The sequence below is a fragment of the Quercus robur genome, chromosome 9, assembly GCF_932294415.1.
Source record: "Quercus robur chromosome 9, dhQueRobu3.1, whole genome shotgun sequence".
Classification (NCBI taxonomy): Eukaryota; Viridiplantae; Streptophyta; class Magnoliopsida; order Fagales; family Fagaceae; genus Quercus; species Quercus robur.
This window is the reverse complement of record NC_065542.1, coordinates 5,348,803-5,368,294: the sequence shown is the minus strand read 5'-3', so window position 1 is coordinate 5,368,294 and position 19,492 is coordinate 5,348,803. Positions and strand designations below refer to the sequence as shown.

Here is a 19,492-nt window from a genome sequence, read left to right as displayed (position 1 = left end):
AAATTAGAGTTCCAATTTTGCACCATATGTCTCAAATTATTTATTCTTAAAGAGTTTTATTTTTTTATTTTATAATTAAATATGAAACCACATCATAAATATTCATCCAAGTAAGTTATTAAGTACAAAAACGAAAGATTCTAGAATAAATGAACTGTAAAAAAAAAGTGCTTCGCAATAATTTTTTTTTTTTTTTAAACATGGACAATTTACATTTTATATTTAATAATATCCTTACAAAATTTTTTTAAGAGTTAACAAAATATAAAAATAATTATCAATAGTATTTAAATTATATATATAAGAATTATATTATACATCTTATTGTATATCATTAAGTGTATCCATGCATCTTATTACAAAGCTAGTTTGATCATAATGTTTCAACTTCAAATTTTATTTACATTATTCTCAAAATTTAAAAAGACTTCCCATTTAAAGCTCGAATTATGGATTGGTTTATGTAAGGGCACAACTTGATCCATGGCTCAAAAATGACTCGGACAGTGGCCCAATAAGCCTACTACAATAGATTTGTTAGAGAATGGGTTGAATATTGATCACTCAATAAGTTAAAGTTAATCACAATGAGATAAGAAGCAAATGATATGACTAGGGCAACAAATTATGAAAAAAGAGGTTCCTTGGTCAAGCCTGAGGAATGTCTATTTTATATATGTGTGTTTGTTTCTCACCTATACAAATATTTTAGTTCTTGGTTACAAAGTCCTCTCTTCTTCCCTCTTTTTTTTTTTTTGATCCCCACACATGGATCTTAATTTTTCTTTTATATCTAAACATAAATCATCCTAATCCTACACTTGGAGGGATGAGATTGCCTTCTTAGGACTTCTGTCTCATCCGGAACATACTAGTAAGTTTTTATTCTGCAATCTTAGTTGTGCCACCACTATTTATGGTCATTTCCTCATTAATGCGATCAGGGGAGTGGTTGTCTTGTATTTAATGCAGAGGGGATGGCTTTTGCACCCTTCTTCCTTCATCCTTCTCGTATTTTGGGCCGAGTGATGTTTTAACTTCATGCGCCTCACATAGCTAATGCTCATCCTTAAAGTCCGAGGCGTATCCTCGGAAATAATCTTGGCTGCCCATTTAAATTGGATTAGGGATCCTCGTTCTCACAATTTAGATCCATCACCTATCTGTTTATTGATTTTGTTTTTTGTTTTTTATTTTTATACTTCTGTCAACTAAATTTGATAATACTTCAATCAATAGTATTATGTCAATAATCACAATAAATGAATAAAATTGCAAGCAAATATAGTAGGTAACCACTTAATTGCATTCAATTGAATAGATCAAGTTCTCTGTTGCATCACAATGACTATTTATAATTTACTCATTCGGTTGTGGAACGGTTAATTCACTAATATTGTCCTTAAGTCATGGGAACAAATTCTTAATATTCTCCAAACATTTTTTTTACTAAAGTTTAAGCCAATAGTTTTATAGTTTGACTAATTGACACGTCTTGAAATTTTCAATAGAAACATTAAAGTTTCAAATCTTCCCACCCTAACTATTAAAAAAACTAAAATTTTTTAAATTGATATTAAATTATGAGATCAATCTAATATACAATTTAAAAAAAAAAAAAAACTAATGCACCATACATAGAAGAAAGTGAAAAGGGAAAAAAAGTAAAAAGGAGTACTATGCTTTAGGAAAAGAAAAATAAAACGAGTGTTTATTAATTTAAAACTCCAAATGATATTTGCTCAATAATGAAGATAACTTTTCTAATCTTAAAAAAACAAAAAAACAAAGAAGAAAAGAATAACTTAGTTTTAAAATAAATAAATAAAAATTCTTTACTTATCTTTTTATTATTATTTATTATTCCTTTAATTTTCTTGGTTGAAAAATACTAAAGCCGTTCATCAGAACTTAGCCCACAAGTAAAATAAGGTCCCACCTAAAAATCAAGGTTCCATATTTCACTCCAACACTGCCTTCCCAGTTACCACATCGTACCTTATCCACACAACACAACCCCTCCGTGCGCTTAACAAGAGTCCTATGTTTGTCGTATCAACGAAATTTCATTATATAAAAATCACAAATCCAACTTTACAAGTCTCCTCCTTCAATTAATAATATTCACTTTCCTCTCTCTCTCTCTCTCTCTCTCTCTCTCTCTAGCTTCAGAGTCCCTTGCCCTTTTAATTTCTCAGGTAAGAAATTCTACACTTTGGGTATTTCTCTTTGCATTAAATTTATAGAGAAAAATGAAATTTTTTGTAACAAAAGAATGGGCGTTTTGAGTCTCAGATTTGTTTTGATTTATTCAAACTAGTTTTTTTTTTTTTTTTTTTTTGGGGGGGGGGGGTATTTTCCTTGGTTTTCTCGGCAACCAAACAGAGGGCTGTTGAATTTCCTGTATAGTTCTGTGGGTTTGATTTGATTTGATTGCGTAATTATGAAAATGTGTTGTTATTGATTGCTGATTTATACTGTTCTCTGTGTGTATTTGTTACTCTTTTGGAAGGTTTGATTGCTTGTGGCTGATCTTAATTTAATTGAAATCTTAGCTTTTTAAAAGTGTGGGATTTGGTCATCGAACGTTGTATTATTTGAAATTTACCTGTTGATGCACTGAAATTATTTGGTGGTGCAAAAAGAAGATATTTTTAGGAGGAGAATGGGGTTTTAGTAATTGTATAATTAGCCCAAGAAAGAAAGAAAGAAATAAAAGGAAAGGAAAACTAAAGGGTTTTGTGCTTTGATTGAATATATGAATTTGATTGAATGAATTCAAGTATTGTATATTGGAGGAGCTTAAACTTAATGTGATTGTTCATAAGATTGGTATCTTGTATGACCAATTGATAACTAGAGTTGTGTCGGTGCAGCTGACCCCAAATATGTTCTTTGATTGTACATTTTAATATTACATTTTTTACTAGGGATGGAGACAGGAATCATGGTATTAATACATACATATATATATGTGTGGGAAAACATACAAATTTTTCTAAACTCTTAACGATTATACAAAAGTTGTCTTGTTTCTATAGTTATGTACAAAAGGATCCAACAAAATAACTTAAGCATTGATAATCAAAGTTATGCTTGACGAGAATCTTTCATAGAATAACATTCAACCATTATGATCTCCATAGTGAAATTCTTAGCAAATTTCTTTCTAATATAAATTACCAATTTGTTTGTCAAAAGTGAATACAAGAATCAATGCTACTAATGAACTCTTCAAATAAAATAAAAAAATATTGGGGGGTCATGGTCCTCCTCCCCCAAAGGATGAACGTGTCTCCGCCACTATTGTTTATTGTAAGAAATTGTTTCTTTTTGTGGTTTCTGTTAATGGTAATCATCAGAGTTATTATTAGCATTGTTTTGAAGCTAGTGTGATCTGAAGAGCAATTATCATGAGTAGACACCATAGATCTCAAATCCTATCATGTTTATCATAAAAGGAATATATAACTTCTGATTGAGATAAAGTCAGTTAACAAAGTATCAGTGCAGGAGGTAAAGAAAGGGATGTGCACCTAGTACTGAACAAATCTGGAATTTAGTTAAATTCTAGTCCCCAAATTGGCCTTTGTCTATGCCCCCTACCCCCCTTCCCCACCCACCCACCCCCCCCAACACACACACACACACAAAAACTATATATATGATAAGATATTCCGGAAATCTGAGATGGAGAGCAGACAAGCCATAGAATGTTACAGATGCCATACTATAAAAATACAGTTGTCTAGAGTTTTAATCTTGTTAGCATAGATGCAAGTGATGTCTATTATTATATATGTTTTTATTTTATTTTATATAATAGAGAACTCAATGACAGTTTACATCAATAATTGCCTGCAGGTTTTCTGATTTTATATAATGGGTGGGAGTGTAATAGATGATGACTGGGAGCTTACCTCCCCATCCAATGGAGTTCGAACGGTGGTTTTAGTTGGACGTACAGGGAATGGCAAAAGTGCAACAGGGAATAGCATTATTGGGAAAAGGGCCTTCAAGTCCAAGGCAAGCTCCTCTGGTGTTACAAGCACTTGTGAACTGCAGAGAACTGTACTGAGAGATGGACAGATTATTAATGTCATTGACACTCCTGGTATAAATTTACCAATTTGTATTACTAAATAACGTATGGTTAACTGTATTTGAGAGCTATGTTATTCAAGCTTTCCTCTCCATATTTGTTGATATTGGGGTACACAATGACTAATGTGAACATCATTGCAGGGTTGTTTGATTTTTCTGCCGAATCTGAATTTGTTGGCAGAGAAATTGTGAAATGTATTGACTTGGCAAAGGATGGGATCCATGCAGTTCTAATAGTTTATTCAGTTAGGACCCGCTTTTCACAAGAAGAGGAAGCTGCACTTCGTAGCTTGCAAACTTTGTTTGGAAGCAAAATTGTTGACTACATGATTGTAGTCTTCACTGGGGGGGATGAACTTGAAGATAATGATGAGACATTGGAAGATTATTTGGGTCGTGAATGCCCTAAGCCTTTACAGGTTACTTTTAGAGTTGTTGATAACTTTTCTTCTTAAACTTTGGTTTAACTTAGGCTTGCCTGTTTGTTGAGTTTTTGTTTTTGAGAAATGTAGATAGACTCATGAAATACTTAGCTTACTGTAACTAGTTTGTATCAATTAGCACACATGTTTTTTGGCTGAACACCTTGGAATTTTATGCCTCTTCTGCTTGACCGTTTCTGTCTTAAATGAGAAGGCTCACATATGCTAATTGTATGTTTGATTTTAACATTGATACAGGAAATCCTTGTTTTATGTAAAAATCGGGTTGTGCTTTTCGATAACAAGACTAAGGATGAAAGCAAGAGGGTTGAGCAGGTTCAGACACTTCTTTCGCTTGTAAACATGGTTATAGCACAAAATGGTGGACAACCATATACAGATGAGATATTTGCTGAACTGAAGGTCATTGTTAAGTTATTTCTCACAGTTTCATCAAAATTCCTATGAAAGTTTCATTCTAACAAATTTGATCATTTAACAGAAGGGGGCCATGAAACTCCGCAATCAACAGGAACAGGTTGATTCTCTGAAAGGTTACTCTAAACGAGAAATATCAGAGTTAAAGGATAATATGCATCGTTCATACGAGGAGCAGCTCAAACGAATTACTGAGATGGTATCTTCAATGCTCTTCTATTTTACATATTTTTGCCACCTGCATCTGTGTCTTCTTACACTTGGTATAATTTTGTCATCAATGTGTAAAAATAAGAACCTGGGTGAGGAGTGCACTGCTGCACTCTTGATCCATGACCGTGGAAGACCACCCTTTGTCAATGCAAGGTTCTTTTTGTACTTTCTAAGAACCCATATCTTACCTTCAGCAAAAATGTCTTATCAGGCTTGATTAATTTATGCAGAAACATACTTATCCAAAAAAAAAAAAAAAAAATTATGCAGAAACATATTTTGTTCTTTATCTGCTTGTTAGACATGAGTGTGAAGCTGCTTAAGTTAATATGATTTTTTCCTTCATTTTTTAATGATTTGGTCACAACTCAATTAATTAGTAAGAGACCTTTGATATAGGTAACAACTTGTTTGTAACTTTTGTTTTTGAATTTTTCTTAAACTCTTGCTCAGCTGGCACATCCTCTCACTATAAGTGCTAGGTCGAAGGTGACCATGACACCAATAAAAAGAAATTGTATGTACATGAGGTGTATATAACAGAATAATTGCTGAATCCATCCCTAGCCAATATAGGACTTAGATGAATTCACCAAAACATGTGCTTCACTTTGTTCAGGCCCACCTTTGCTTTATGCTTTGCACCTATGCTCTATGATAACTTTGTGATTGAGTGCCTCTTTTGCAGCACTGGGCGCATGCTTTCCAAGTAAAATTTTACCCTTCTTTTCTGCTAGTTATATACTTTTTAGACTTGTGGTTTATTTGCTGAAGTGGACCTTGATTGAATCTGTCTGTCTATCAGTAATGACCCAAAGTAAAGTGCTAGACACATCTACGCTATACCTTTAAAGGATTAGTCTAGTCACAATTGAGGCTCCTTGTATGTTTATAAGCCCAATGTGAGGCTCATCACACAACAACACACAATTAATTCAATAACAATCTGGGGCATCATTATTATCAATTAATATGAAATGGATGACATGGTGTTGGTGTCAACTTCAGTGATTTCACAAATAATAAATTGCATTTTGAGTTGGTGTGTTTGGAACTCTGGAGAATGTGGACTTGTTAATAACATAGAAGTTGGTGTAGGATTTCATTTAAATAGTATTTGGTTTTTACCACGTCAATGATTTTTGGTAAAAGAAAATAGTAAGGATCAGTGCTTATAACTTAATATCTTTCTCTTATGCACTCAAGTAGCTTATCATTTATGCTCTTATTATTTGGTTCTGGTTGTCCTTTCTTGTTCTTTTATCTTTAAGGATTAATTGGTAAGCTGAGTAGTTGAAAGATTTCTCTCTCTCTCTCTGTATATTGGTTTTGTCCTATTTATTTTGAATATTGGAAGCCATTTTCTAGATGTTTTTAAAGATATGTAACTACATGTATCTGATGTGGTAATCTAAAGTATTTAGCAAACTGCTCTGCCCAACTTATGTGTGTCACAGGACCTTGATTTAGGTGGTAAATGGTTAGTGTAAGCTGTAAGGTGGGTTGGGCTTGTGGTAGTGTGTTTAGTTTTCAGGTTCAAATTTTGCTTTGCCTAGAAACTTACTTTTGGATTGTTGCTTTATTCTGTCTAGTAATGAATGATGCATTGTTCTGTAGGTTGAGACAAAGCTTAGAGAGACAACTAATAGGCTTGAGCAACAATTGGCAGCAGAGCAAGCTGCACGTCTGAGGGCCGAAGAGCTAGCACATTTAGCTCAAATGAAATCAAATGATGAAATTCGTAAGCTCAGAGAACATCTAGAGAAAGCGGAGGAGGAGCTCCGTAAGCGCAGTGAGAATCGGTGTGCCATTCTATGAGGTAAAGATTATAAAGAAAATGTGCTGTGGAGTTCAGATCATCAAGAATATATTTTTTTCCTCCCTTTTCTGTTTTGTGTGGAGTTTTCTTAAGCGAATTTATCTAATCATCAAAAGATTTGATCCCTATGTATATGTTTACAATTCCTACTTAGAGAATCAAAACAAGAATATATAATATAGATATGTTTTATTGACCTTTTAACTTAGCCAGTTGAATCTAATTGTAGTCTTTCATAATACTATCCTACCTAGTTCTGGGGAAAAAGGACCTATACTACAGCCCTTTGCATATCCCACCAACTGATGGACCTTGTTAGAGGCAGATGCTTTGAGACATTCCTGATTGCCTAGTAAAATTTTGTAGCTTCAACCTTGAAACCCATAGCATTCAACTATACTGGTACCCTTGAATTTTAATGCAACCATGGAGGGCCTTTTGGCTTTGGGTGCCATAAGTCATGCACTTGAATTTTCTACTGCCAGCAACTATTTTTGAGCTTCAGTAGCTTCATGTTTCATCTACAATAACGAAATGGTTCTATTCTATGATTGCCTGCCAAAGCATGATTCAGATGCCGGAACACTTTTCATAACCATTTTTTAGCTAAAGGTTTTGAGGTGACGTGGACTGAGTTCTGGATTGACCTCGCTCTCTCCTATGAAGTGCAGAAGATTAACATTGGATAAAAGGGTAGTGTTTATTATACACACTCAATTACACACGCTTGAAATGTACTAAAATTTTGTGTAAGAGTGTGTAATAGGGTGTGGACTAGTAATTTCCCTTGGATAAAAATTTATATATGAAATTATGTTTTGTAATTGAACTTATTATCGACCAAGCCCAATTAAAAAAAAATGTATTTTATACCCCACTAAATCTAGTATTACTTCTAAATTGGACCATGAAGTATACGGTGATGCTAAGGTATTCATTTCATTTATCTCCTATTCCATTTCATTTATCTTCTATTAAATTTTTGGTAGGTACAAAAGTTGACATTGTTTTTACAAGAAAAATAAAATATCAATCATAATAAACAAAAAAATTAATAAAAAATTAAGATCTTTTTTCTCTCTGCATGTTAAAAATACTTAGTATTAAAAAAAAAAAAAATGTGACAAGGCCAAAGCATATTTCAACAGATCATTTATCATTTATACATTATTATAGGATGCAAATGTGGTCTATTTGTTTTTCCTTAAATGGCAAGATTGCATTGCAATCTAGCATTATTTGTCCAGTAGTAATCTGACAATCACAGCACAACAACAATGGCAACTCTCTGGCATATCTTGTTCTGGTGGGCCTCGTATATAATTTAATATTTATACCAACTTTATACCACTTGAAATATATATATATTTTTTTATAGGAAATGAAAACTTTATTGATAAGAAAACTCATTGCAAAAAAAGGGATACAAACAGATCAAATTCACTTAAAATATATGATATCAGGGTATCAGTTTAATTTTAGGAAAATTTTTGTATATATTGTATTAGCAATGTAAGATTTACATTAACAGTACAATGTAAACCTATAATCAACTTCTATTTTTAATTCATCTGATTATTAAACCCAGATGATGCATTTTAGAGATCATAAATAATCATTATCAACTATTATATATAGTATCTTTCAATGCTTTCCAAGCTTACTTGCCGCCACCATAAAATGTCTTGGTTGGTTTATTATAATTACTAGTAACTAGTAATGAAAATGCTACATTTGAATGGAGTCCGAGAATTTCCTTTTTCATGTATAACCTAGTCTCAATAAAAGGCATCGAGATAGGCAGTTGTAATGAATACGTTGTAACTCTACAAGGTCAATTATTGGAAATGTTTGAAATTGAGTTAATAATGCTAAGAGATAAGAGCGTAGTTCAGTGATTAACATTTTCCTTTTTTTTTTTTTTTTTTTTTAATACATATTTTAAGGAGAACCATAATTCAAATCACCTATCTTCCATTATTGTAACTAATTGAAATATTCAAAAATAATTGAGTGATTAATTATTGATTTGGCTAAAAACTAAGGACAAAGATGGACTCCAAGTCTTATCCAACAACGACCACTCTATGTTGCACTCTATGGTGAAACTCCATGACCATGATTGCAAATCTTTGTGCAATTTTAGCCAAAATTGATCATGGGATAGTACTAGCTGTGGAGGTGGTTTGGTTAAAAATAAAAAAGCAGTCCTATTTAAAGGAACCTGCTTGCCAACCGAACATAATTCTAAAAAAATGAAAATTTTAAGAATCATTTCTTATTACAGAAACCAAATTACCAAAAACAGTTTACCACTCAAAAAATTCACTTGAGCTAGGAAAGTGATCAGTATTTAATGGTTAAAGTAAACCACACTATGGCAACCCATTGCCACTTATCAAGATCACCGCTTTCCTCCTTAAGACCCCTCTAACAAGCTTTGTGGTCTTCTAACAAGTGATTCATTGTGGTCTTCTAATGAGCGATAAAAGAAAAATGTTGTTTGCACAAGAATTCTACACACAAAGAAACTTAAATTTAAACTAAAGTTAAGTCACCTTTACTATCTAGATTATGCTCTTGGCATACCCAATATCATTGGACTAACAAAAAGAAAATTAAATTTAAACTAATTCCACTACTTTTATATATATATAAAAAAATGATCATCACGTGCCTGGCTCTTAAGCAATAGAACCTCTGGTAGCATAAGTGAACTAGTGAAGGTAAAGGAAATGAGGATCACAGGTTTAATTATCTTGTGGATAACATGCATGTCTTGTGCATTGTATGTGTCATATTGTCTTTGCCTTAAAATGATTGACAAACATTATGCAAAAGTAAACTAATATGCGATCACTGGTAGTAAACCATAGTAAATACGCTTGGCATTAATCTAGCCATTCATATTATACTCCTTAATAAAAGCACACCAATATCTTATATACTACTAGGCAGAGATAAGTGCCAGTACAAGATGACCTCATAGAAAGAAATGTTGGATGCTACATAAAAACAAGCCAAAGTGATTCAATACGATATAACTTAATGAGAAAGTAGACAATGAGATCTTTATTTAGGCATTATCTAAGACCCCACTTGCATAATTGTAGTTGAACAATTTACCTGCATAAATACAATGAAAAATTTAAAGTTAAAACATGTATCCTTCTCTTTTCTAGTGTCAGTGATCAAGAAGTCAAACATAAAGAAATTTTGCATTGCTAAACTTATAACACAATGAAGAATTTAAAGTTAGAACATGTATATCCTTCTCTTTTCAATTGTCGGTGATCACCAAGTTAAACATAAAGAAATTTTGCATTGCAAAACTTGATAACAAAATGAAGAATTTAAAGTTAGAACATGTATCCTTCTCTTTTCTAGTGTCAGTGATCATCAAGTCAAACATAAAGAAATTTTGCATTGCTAAACCTGATAAGAATAGTATCTTAGATTCCCATATTTGATAAAAAAAAGGGTATTAAACTTTAAGGAAAAAAAAGTAATTCTAAAAAGTGTAAGTCAAAGAATACCAAGATAGATGTTGAATGCCAACATTCATATAGTTTGTGACAAAAAATTTGAGTCAGAGTACATATGGACCATATGGTGTATTTTTACTTGTGTTAACACTTATAGGCGCTTGTAGTTGCATTTAGAGAGCTAAGTATTTACAACTACTGATGTATTAAAATTTTGTTGATTGCAAAGTTTTCAATTGGATCTTATAATTAAGTAAATAGAAGTAGAACTAATTAGTCTACATATAAATGTTAAAAATGATGAAATAAATGGAAGTAGATAAATCACCCTAGACGAAGTATGTTTTGTTCTGGCTGTGAGTAGGAAGTGCTATCCTCAACTGTAATTGGAGTAAATGAATTGAGAGATAATGCCTGAAATGCATTGAGATCTTGTACAGACATATTTGAATTTGCTTGCTTAAGCCTTTCAACTTCTGCTACCTGAAAAGTAGAAAAAAAAATGTAGAAGTGAAAAGTAGAAATTTGTACACACAATGTCTATAATTTCACATGTGATATCTACATTTTTTAAACATATCCATGTTTATGATGTGTATAGACAGTGTACATTAACGAGTGTGCAATAATTAGTACTCTATAATTTAGTCTAAGAAGTTTAGGAAATATACCTTTGCTTGAAGATAAGCATTTTCATTTTCGAGCTCTATCACCTAGAGAAAATTTTGGATATCAATTAGCCTATAACAAAGTTTGACAAATCTATATATATATATATATATATATATATATATAAATAATAGGTGAAGTTGAAAGAAACTTAAATTAGAATTTCAAATTAGAATTCTAATTTTGTGCCATGTGTCCTAAATTATTTATTCTCAAAGAGTTTTATTTCTTAATTTTAGAATTAAATGTGAGACCATATCATAAATATTCATCCAAGTGAATTATTAAGTACAAAAACCAAAGAGTCTAGAATAAAAATATATTAAAAAAAAACTTCACAATAATTAAAAAAAAAAATGAAAAATTTACATTTTATACCTAATAATATCCTCACAAATTTTTTTAAAGGGTTAACAAAATATAAAAATGACTATCAATAGTATTTCAATTATATATATAAGAATTATATTATATATCTCATTGTATATTTTTAAGTGTATCAATGCATATGCATAGAGTTACAAGCTAGTAATAATATAGAAATGAATAAACAGAGTAAGATATGATTCAGTTAGCAACATTTCATGCTGTTGCAGTGAACTAGTAAGAGAATTAGATTACATTACATGAGCAGAAAGTAAAATGAGATAGACAAGGAGCTTTTAAGATATTGGGTTGTAGAAGTTAAGAAATCAATGATATATCAAAATGTGGTTGTGTCTGGTCTTCCTATTGTGTCTTGGAATGCATCTTAACATTTTGTACCTTCTTTGACTTGATTTTAATGAGACCTTGTACAATCTTGCTCTCTAATTGCTCCTGATCTTTGCTATTTAGAGAACTCACTTCCTCACCCAGTAAGTGCCTTCAAGTAGAGAAGAAAATTATAATAATCTCTTTGTTATGATTCATGAATTTCAGTCTAACGTAAATGCATTCATATAATTAAGTAATAAAAATATTCACATAAGATAATAATATTTTTTGTGGTTCTATCAACTTCAAATTTATGTTCACTGTTGTTACCAACCAAAATCCATTATCACCAAAATCCATTATCAATGATATGTTTTACAATCACACCCACCAAACCTAAAAAACTACACTCAAAAGGCTTTCACAAAAATAAACTAATAAACAAATCTCATACATACAGACTTGCAATCCAAAAGTCTCAATACTCTAAAAAATCCCTCATATGATTTGGTATTTTCAACCCTAAAAACATTACCACACCACTCCTTACACAATAGGGCTACTTTAGACAAAAGTCTCACCTAAGACTAAAGCAGCCAAATTATAATAATGCATATTTAAAATCTTCAATTATATTCCTTGATGAATAATGAATACTATATTACTTTTTTAATAAGGAAAACTCTTTCCTTTCATATGAAGGAAAATAATTTTTTTAGCACCAAAGAAACCAAATCCAAATAAGAATTTGAGGCAATTTTTAAGAGCCTCTAAAGTACCTTCAGTCACTAAACTTATTTATATTATTACATCATCCATCAATTCATAAAGCCAACATATTACCGACACATAAAGCTAAACATATTTATTGAAAAGAATTCCCTTGATCTAACTCATTTGAGTTCTTGTGGTAAAAACAAAACTATGGTATGAAACTTCTTATATAACTCCCATTTACATAAACATCCATATATATATTTTGCATATATCCTTAGTATAGCTTATGCCTAACTGCCTAAATGGTTTTATGGGTGCCCATGTAATGATAAATGAATGATATAACCTCTAGATTTTCATCTCTTTCATGACAAGGCTACAAAGATATTTACTATCCGGTAACTTTGATTGATTGATATCAAAATCACATGCAAAATAGATGAGGCCTAAAGTATTAAATGCACTTGAGACAATGTCATTGCCAATTGTGGAACCACCACTTTTTAGTATTAAACTTATTAGATTTCCAACTGTAATTCAAAATATTAAATTCTAGGATTATTTGCATGTTTTATCTTTTCTTTCATTTTCATTCTTGGTTGGTTGCCATAGAACAAACAAATGTTCAATGTCTTTGATAAATTAAGTATAAAGAAAAAAAATTTTGAAATTTTTTTTTTTGATCATTCTTTTGCCATTTGCATTTAGAAACAATGACAAATGAAAATCACCTGTTAGAATCCTGCATATTTTGGATTAGTAGCCTTAGTTTTGCAGATTCTTGTTGATAGTACTGCATTCATTCAAGAACATAAATAATATCAGAAGCATACGTCAGCTTTGTCAGTTTTATAAATTCTATAGTACATATGCCAAACAAGAATAATTAAAAAAAAAAAAAGAGTAAGTGACAACTGACAAAAATATTGTTAATATGAAAAGAGCACTAAACCCTAAAAAAAATAGTCAAATTACAAGTAGAATCTCACAACCGTTCATATAGTATAGATCGATCGAATATGCATATGATTTGTGACTCAAAACATGTTTGCGCAATATGTGCTCATTTAATCCAATACATTTAGGGTATTGCTGTTTAAAGTTATAAAATATCATAACTCATTATCTAAAAAAAAAAAAAAAAAAAAAAAAAATAAGACAAGAAAGGAAAAGGAAATATAGAGAAATAGCTTACTTCATTTACTTGAGTATTTGTTTCTGCAATAGAGCTTGATTCTGCGCTGTCCAAGCATGCATTCTTGTACCTTTCAATGGTTGATTTTGTACTGTTTGTTAAAAACAAATGAAGTTTCTAATGTTAATTGAAACGCAATTATAAGTTATACACATGTAAAGACATAAATGAGGAAACAAATGTCAAATGTAAACAAACTTGAAACAACGAATCAAGGAAGTAATGGGTGCTGAATGCAGTACATGTTAGTGGAGCTAGCTATCTTTAGTGATGTGACTTGAAGATTGATAAAAAACACTTTAGAGCATTCACATCCGGACTTGTAAATGGAAAAATATGGTATATTTTAGCATTAAAGCACAAAAAACATGTATTACCCGGTCTTCTAATTGCGAATTTTTTTACAATATTGCTACAGTACCGTCTTAGTGGCACTCAAGTCTGTTTCCTTTGTGACATTTTGATGGATCAGAAAGGGTTATCCTTGTGCAATCACAAGAACATTATATTCTTACTATGTCTTCTTTTTCTACGTCATTCTCTTATACCAAAAAATACTAATTGAAAGTCAAGGGACCAAAGACTCTTTGCAAGTCTTAAACCCTTCATGGATGGCAAAAAAAAAGATATGTTTTACATTCTTTTCACTTAAGAAAGAAAACAAAAGATGGGGGAATGTAATTCCCAAAGCTAGAATTGGTTGAAGGTAACCAAAGAAAATAGATCCTGAAAAGGAAAGGTTCAGAAACAGCCTTTCCATTATACTGTGCTAATAGGCCAAAGATTCTCATTTATAGTAACACTAAAAAGAAAGGTGAAAAAGGAAGAAAGAGAGGCAGCAAAGGATAGTTCAAAGCAACCATAGTATGCCATATATGTAGCTAGAGATTATTCAATGCCTGTTTGGATTGAAGGGGGAGGGAGGAAGAGTGGAGATGAGTAGAGTAAAATTGGCTGAAAATAGGTTAATTTTGGGTCAATTCTACTCTACTCCCCTTCAATCCAAATAGACCATTAGAGCTGACACCCTAGATTTATTTCTTTCTTCCAAATAGGTTAGTCATTTCCATGAACTGAGTTAGTTTTCCTTCTTTGATAATGCTTAATTCTCTTGTTAGTACTAGTATTATCATCATTATTATTTGGCTTGTAATTATTGTCATTAGTTGTTGGGATATACAATGAACAACTTTGATTACTTGTGATAAACCCCTCACAATTTCATAAGTTTATTATTTGCGAATCGATAAAGGGTGTTAAGCTTAACTAGATTGGAATTAGTGCATAAATACAAGTAATATAAGTTATTTCGCCCAAAGGGGTTTCCACCTAATTATTCTAACACCTTGTATGGTATAAACAACATACAGGGAAGCACTTATGCTTGTTAAGTCAGTTTTATGACTCCTAATTAGGATCCATTTACTGTTGTTATTTTTATTATTATTTACATGATAACGTGTAGGTGTAGCTGAATCTCTTTAGTTATAACATGGTTAAGGTTGTTTTGCCAACACAATTTTGTCACGCCTAATAGCTTGCCTTTTCTGAATAAAGTGTCAGATTAATGATTGAAAAATTGATTCCACAATTTTCTAATAACTTAACCTTTTAAAACAATAGTCAATAGGTAATAATTTATTTTTATATTAAATCAGCAAGTAGTATTAAGTTTGAACCTGACTTCAATCTCTTCTTGTTTTAAAATGTTAAAATGCAAAAGTCCGATATATAAGAGAGAGAGAGAGTAGTTGAACCAAAATGAATAATTAAGTAAATGGAAACTAAGGACACCCATTTTTTAAGGTCCAGAAACAGGTGGATATTTCAAGTCAGAAACTTATGATACGTACCACAGAAAATCAGAAACAAAAGGGAAACTTTCAGAATCACTATAGTGTTTCACTTGTTTTATTAGAGAAGAGAGTAACGGTAAACCCTAAAGCACTTGTAGACCACGAGCTAACCATTAAAAACTAATAGAACATAGTCTGTGACTTTGGCATTAGCTCTTAGCATGGGATTGGTAAAAGAAAGAGAGACCAAAAACTTCACTAATTCTTTAGAACTTTCCTTGTGAAGTATACCAAACGAAAGTGTACAGTAAACACACGGTCCATGGAGCATAAAATATCAAGCAATTGGCTGTCAGTCAATAAATATAAAAGAAATGATAGGAAGATTTGAGAGCAAAAGGTGGAAGTAGAAGACTACTTCAACTGAGATACCACAAACAACAGAAGAGGAAAAAGGATCAGAACCTCTGCAACCTTTTTATTTACACTGCTAGATTCTCAAAGATCACAAATCTAAAAAGTGAAATCAAATAAGTGTAAAAGACATCTAGGAATGATTTGTTTCTTATGGTTACTGTTGGTAAACATATGTATTTTTATGCAAAAGTGATGCTAGAGCTGCATCTGGGAATTTGTTGCCTTTTCTTCATGCATCTCAATCTTATAAAACAACTTTGAGTACATATAAACACACTGTGAGATGCAGCAGTGCATTATTTTCATCAATGCTTGAATGGATATCTTGCATTTGTATGTAATTCTCTCGTTGTTTTGTTAGCAAAACCAATTGGTTTTCGTTTATAGTTTAATCCATATCGCTGAGTATATAAAATGAAGGATCTCTCTCATTTTTCCTGTAGACGACAAAGCCAAATCTGAGAGAGTGAGAGTGAGGAGAGTATGTAAAATGTCTATTTGCTCTCTAAGTTATAAACTATTAATCGAGGTGGATTAAGCGAAAAGGTTTGTGTCTCGAATGTGGACATCGATACGGATAAAAATACAAGTACGGGTATGACATAGTGACACAAGCAATTTTTGAAAAATTATAATATGAAACGGCAAGTATGACACTGGTATGATACGGATAAGACATTGATATAATACGAGTATGACACCCTAAATGAAGTGTCCATGCATCCTAACTCAATTGTTCCACACAAACTCAAACGGTATCAACCAAGTTCTTGGCATAATAGGCATCACAACTCCACTGCCTGTTTTCCAAGTTAAAGATACCTGTTTCTAGATCATCTCATGGGATTTGAAACTCCTTTTTCCATATTAATATGCACACATTAATGCAGACATTTCTTAAAAAGTACTTCAATTCAAAGAATATCATATAAAAATTCTAATATATTGTTTTAAGAGATAACTGCAACTTTGTTTTTTTATTTTTTCCTTTTTTCTAGGAAGCAGCATGAATGATACTTGCACAAATCATTGGTAGTCTCCCCCGCCAAAAAAACCCTCCCTCTCTCTCTCTCTCTCTCTCTCTCTCTCTCTCTCTCTCTCTCTCTCTCTCTATATATATATATATATTAATTAGCCATGTTTTAAAAAAATGGCTTCCAAAAATTTCTTTAAGCTCATAAAATGTCATAATATAGTACTTAATTATAACTCCATGTTTGTATCTTCACTTTCATTTACCTACTTTGAATATATTCTGCCCTCACTCTTCTTTTAATTAGATCATTACACAAGTCATGACACAAAAGAAGACCACAATTTCCACATATAAAATATATATACTTAGAATTTTTTTATTTTATTTTATTTGTAGAAATACCGAATAAACATAAAATTATAAAGATCCATGGTATCAATATCAAAAGAAAAATAAATAAGTACATGATCTATAGATGAATTAGGAAATCCCACAAGACAAATATATATGTTTGATTTAGCTATTTTCACCCAATGAGCAGAGAAACATGACAAATAATGAAAATGAAGATATGTGAGGTTAATTCACCTGTTGTTTGCATACTCATAAAGCCGTCCACGACTGGAGAAGATGAGAAGAGCCACCTCTGCGTCGCACAGGACAGAAAGTTCACAAGCTTTCTTTAAGAGTCCATTTCTCCTCTTGCAGAAGGAGACTTGGCGTTTTGTATTGTTCTCAATCCGCTTGATCTCAATCTTTCTTCTCCCCATTGCACAACCTGAGAGGCCTAAACACATTAGCAAGTGACATCATGTAGTTATATATTACTTTCTTTAGCAAAATCAGCAGGTTTTATATGTTCAATATGAGAATATTACACAAATATTGTCTTTGATGTGTGTAATTAAACATTTCAACTAATGTAGAGTTGATTAGTTTGAAAGTTGCAACAGAAAATTGATGCTTGCCAAAATGGGTTTGCAGAATTGCCAAAAGGTATTGGTTTAATGTGTTGAATGAATGTCAAATATTAAGAAGAAATGACGTCATAGACAGTGAACAATTGCTTCAATATTAAGGTGAAGCATAAATTAAGGGCTATAAACTATTGTTGAAACATGCACTTGATCTAATAACAAAGCCAGATCCTACAGAAAAATGACTAAGATTTTTGTTTAGTACTTTATGGGTGCATTATTCTTTGTTTGTGTTTGTGTTTGTGTTTGTGTCTTTGTGTGCAAGTGTTGTGTGTGTTTTTAGGGTTTTATGGTTACACTAACCAAATCCATGATCTTCATGAGATTGAGAAGCTCAAAGACTAGAAAAATGTCAAAATCAACTCAGATCAGCTCAAGAAAATTGAGAATTTTTTGTTGTAAAAATCTGAAATATATATATATATATATATAAGGACTCAAACTTGGCATGAGACTTGAACCCATGGCCTAATATTTTCATTAATCATTTGAGGGGAAAAAAACGAAGAATAAGGAAAAGAAACACATATCCATATAAAGCCGAGGAAATGCTAGAAAATAAGTTTAAGAAACAACACTGAAATATAAAGCACCATCATGAACTTATTACATAAAACCGTGAGTTCTAACACCCAAAAAAAAAGTATATAAAAACAACAAAATCAATAATATCAAGAAAATTTTTCATTGATCATTATGTGGAAAAAAGAAAAAAGAAGAAGAAAAACTAGAAAACAGGCTTAAGAACTAGCACTGAAATATAAAGCACCATCATGAACTTATTACATAAAACCATGAGTTCTAGAAGCCATATATATATATATATATATATAAAGAACAAAATCAGTAACATCAAGCAAATTTTTCATTTTTTCATTAATCATTTTGAGGAAAAAAAAAATTTCCATAAAAAGCCATGGAAAAGCTAGAAAATAAGCTTAAGAAACAGCACTAGCTTTGGACAAAATATTCTTTTGTCTGAAAACAGATCCAAGAGATGAATTCAAAACTACACCTACTTTGAAATAAATTCTACAACTAGAAGAGATGTAATGAGGTAGGCAATCACAGACCTGGCTTTGGAACTCACTCCTGCTAGTTAGTTTTTGGAATTTTTTTCTAATCCCAAACAAACTTTGCTCATAGAGCTCTAGTACTACTTCTCCTCCTTTAATAGCTCTTTCTGTCTTTATCTACCTATATACAGAGAGAGAGAGAGAGAGAGAGAGAGAGAGAGAGAGAGAGAGAGAGAGAGAGAGAGAGAGAAAGACGTGCGGAATAGTGATTTGCTAAAATTCCATACAAGACGTAGTAGTTTTTTGCTAAGCGTGTGGATGCTTTTGCAGGTGCAATTGAGCACCAAATAGGGCAAAACTTTATCCAATATTTTTGTTTTTTGTTTTTTGAGTGACTAACATGCCCTTCAGGAATCTATCTCATGAATCTAACTTTCATATGTGTCTCAGGCATGCCTTATTGCATATGATGGTGTCTGTCTTAGACTGAGAGAGACTGATTGATAATGTGCAAAGGAAACAAAAATGTATCTTCTGCATTAGATTAGGACA

The 19,492-nt window shown here is 31.7% G+C and overlaps 2 protein-coding genes and 1 long non-coding RNA gene across 4 annotated transcripts; 2 read left to right on the top strand and 1 right to left on the bottom strand.

Moving 5' to 3' along the window:
• Positions 1-2,026: 2,026 nt before the first annotated feature.
• LOC126698395 (immune-associated nucleotide-binding protein 9) lies at positions 2,027-7,204 on the top strand. The gene is made up of 6 exons (XM_050395574.1): positions 2,027-2,198; positions 3,865-4,114; positions 4,246-4,523; positions 4,785-4,949; positions 5,029-5,163; positions 6,795-7,204. The coding sequence occupies exons 2-6, from the start codon at positions 3,883-3,885 to the stop codon at positions 6,993-6,995; spliced, it is 1,011 nt and encodes a 336-aa protein (XP_050251531.1). The 5' UTR covers positions 2,027-2,198; positions 3,865-3,882; the 3' UTR covers positions 6,996-7,204.
• A 2,658-nt stretch (positions 7,205-9,862) lies between these two features.
• On the bottom strand, positions 9,863-19,109 carry LOC126699564 (agamous-like MADS-box protein AGL11). 2 transcript variants are annotated; one of them, XM_050397465.1, is made up of 8 exons: positions 18,998-19,109; positions 17,536-17,725; positions 13,759-13,849; positions 13,295-13,356; positions 11,916-12,015; positions 11,153-11,194; positions 10,810-10,964; positions 9,863-10,122 (listed from the first exon to the last, which is right to left on the bottom strand). In XM_050397465.1, exons 2-8 carry the CDS (start codon positions 17,715-17,717, stop codon positions 10,119-10,121), a joined length of 636 nt encoding a protein of 211 aa, XP_050253422.1. In that variant the 5' UTR covers positions 17,718-17,725; positions 18,998-19,109; the 3' UTR covers positions 9,863-10,118. The 2 variants fall into 2 exon arrangements, with proteins under 2 accessions (XP_050253422.1, XP_050253423.1); XM_050397466.1 differs by having other exon boundaries at positions 13,768-13,849.
• LOC126699565 (uncharacterized) lies at positions 16,617-17,933 on the top strand. Its single transcript, XR_007646819.1, has 2 exons — positions 16,617-17,003; positions 17,489-17,933. It is a non-coding gene; the product is annotated as an uncharacterized LOC126699565 (long non-coding RNA).
• Positions 19,110-19,492: the final 383 nt, after the last annotated feature.

Coding starts and splice junctions, on each gene's coding strand:
- LOC126699564 (XM_050397465.1), bottom strand. CDS start 17,717: ATGGGGAGAAGAAAGATTGAGATCAAGCGGATTGAGAACAATACAAAA. Junction 13,850..17,535: donor TATGAGTATGCAAACAACAG/GTGAATTAACCT, acceptor TTTAACAAACAG/TACAAAATCAACCATTGAAA. Junction 13,357..13,758: donor CAAATACTCAAGTAAATGAA/GTAAGCTATTTC, acceptor GAATGAATGCAG/TACTATCAACAAGAATCTGC.
- LOC126698395 (XM_050395574.1), top strand. CDS start 3,883: ATGGGTGGGAGTGTAATAGATGATGACTGGGAGCTTACCTCCCCATCC. Junction 4,115..4,245: donor TAATGTCATTGACACTCCTG/GTATAAATTTAC, acceptor ACATCATTGCAG/GGTTGTTTGATTTTTCTGCC. Junction 5,164..6,794: donor TCAAACGAATTACTGAGATG/GTATCTTCAATG, acceptor ATTGTTCTGTAG/GTTGAGACAAAGCTTAGAGA.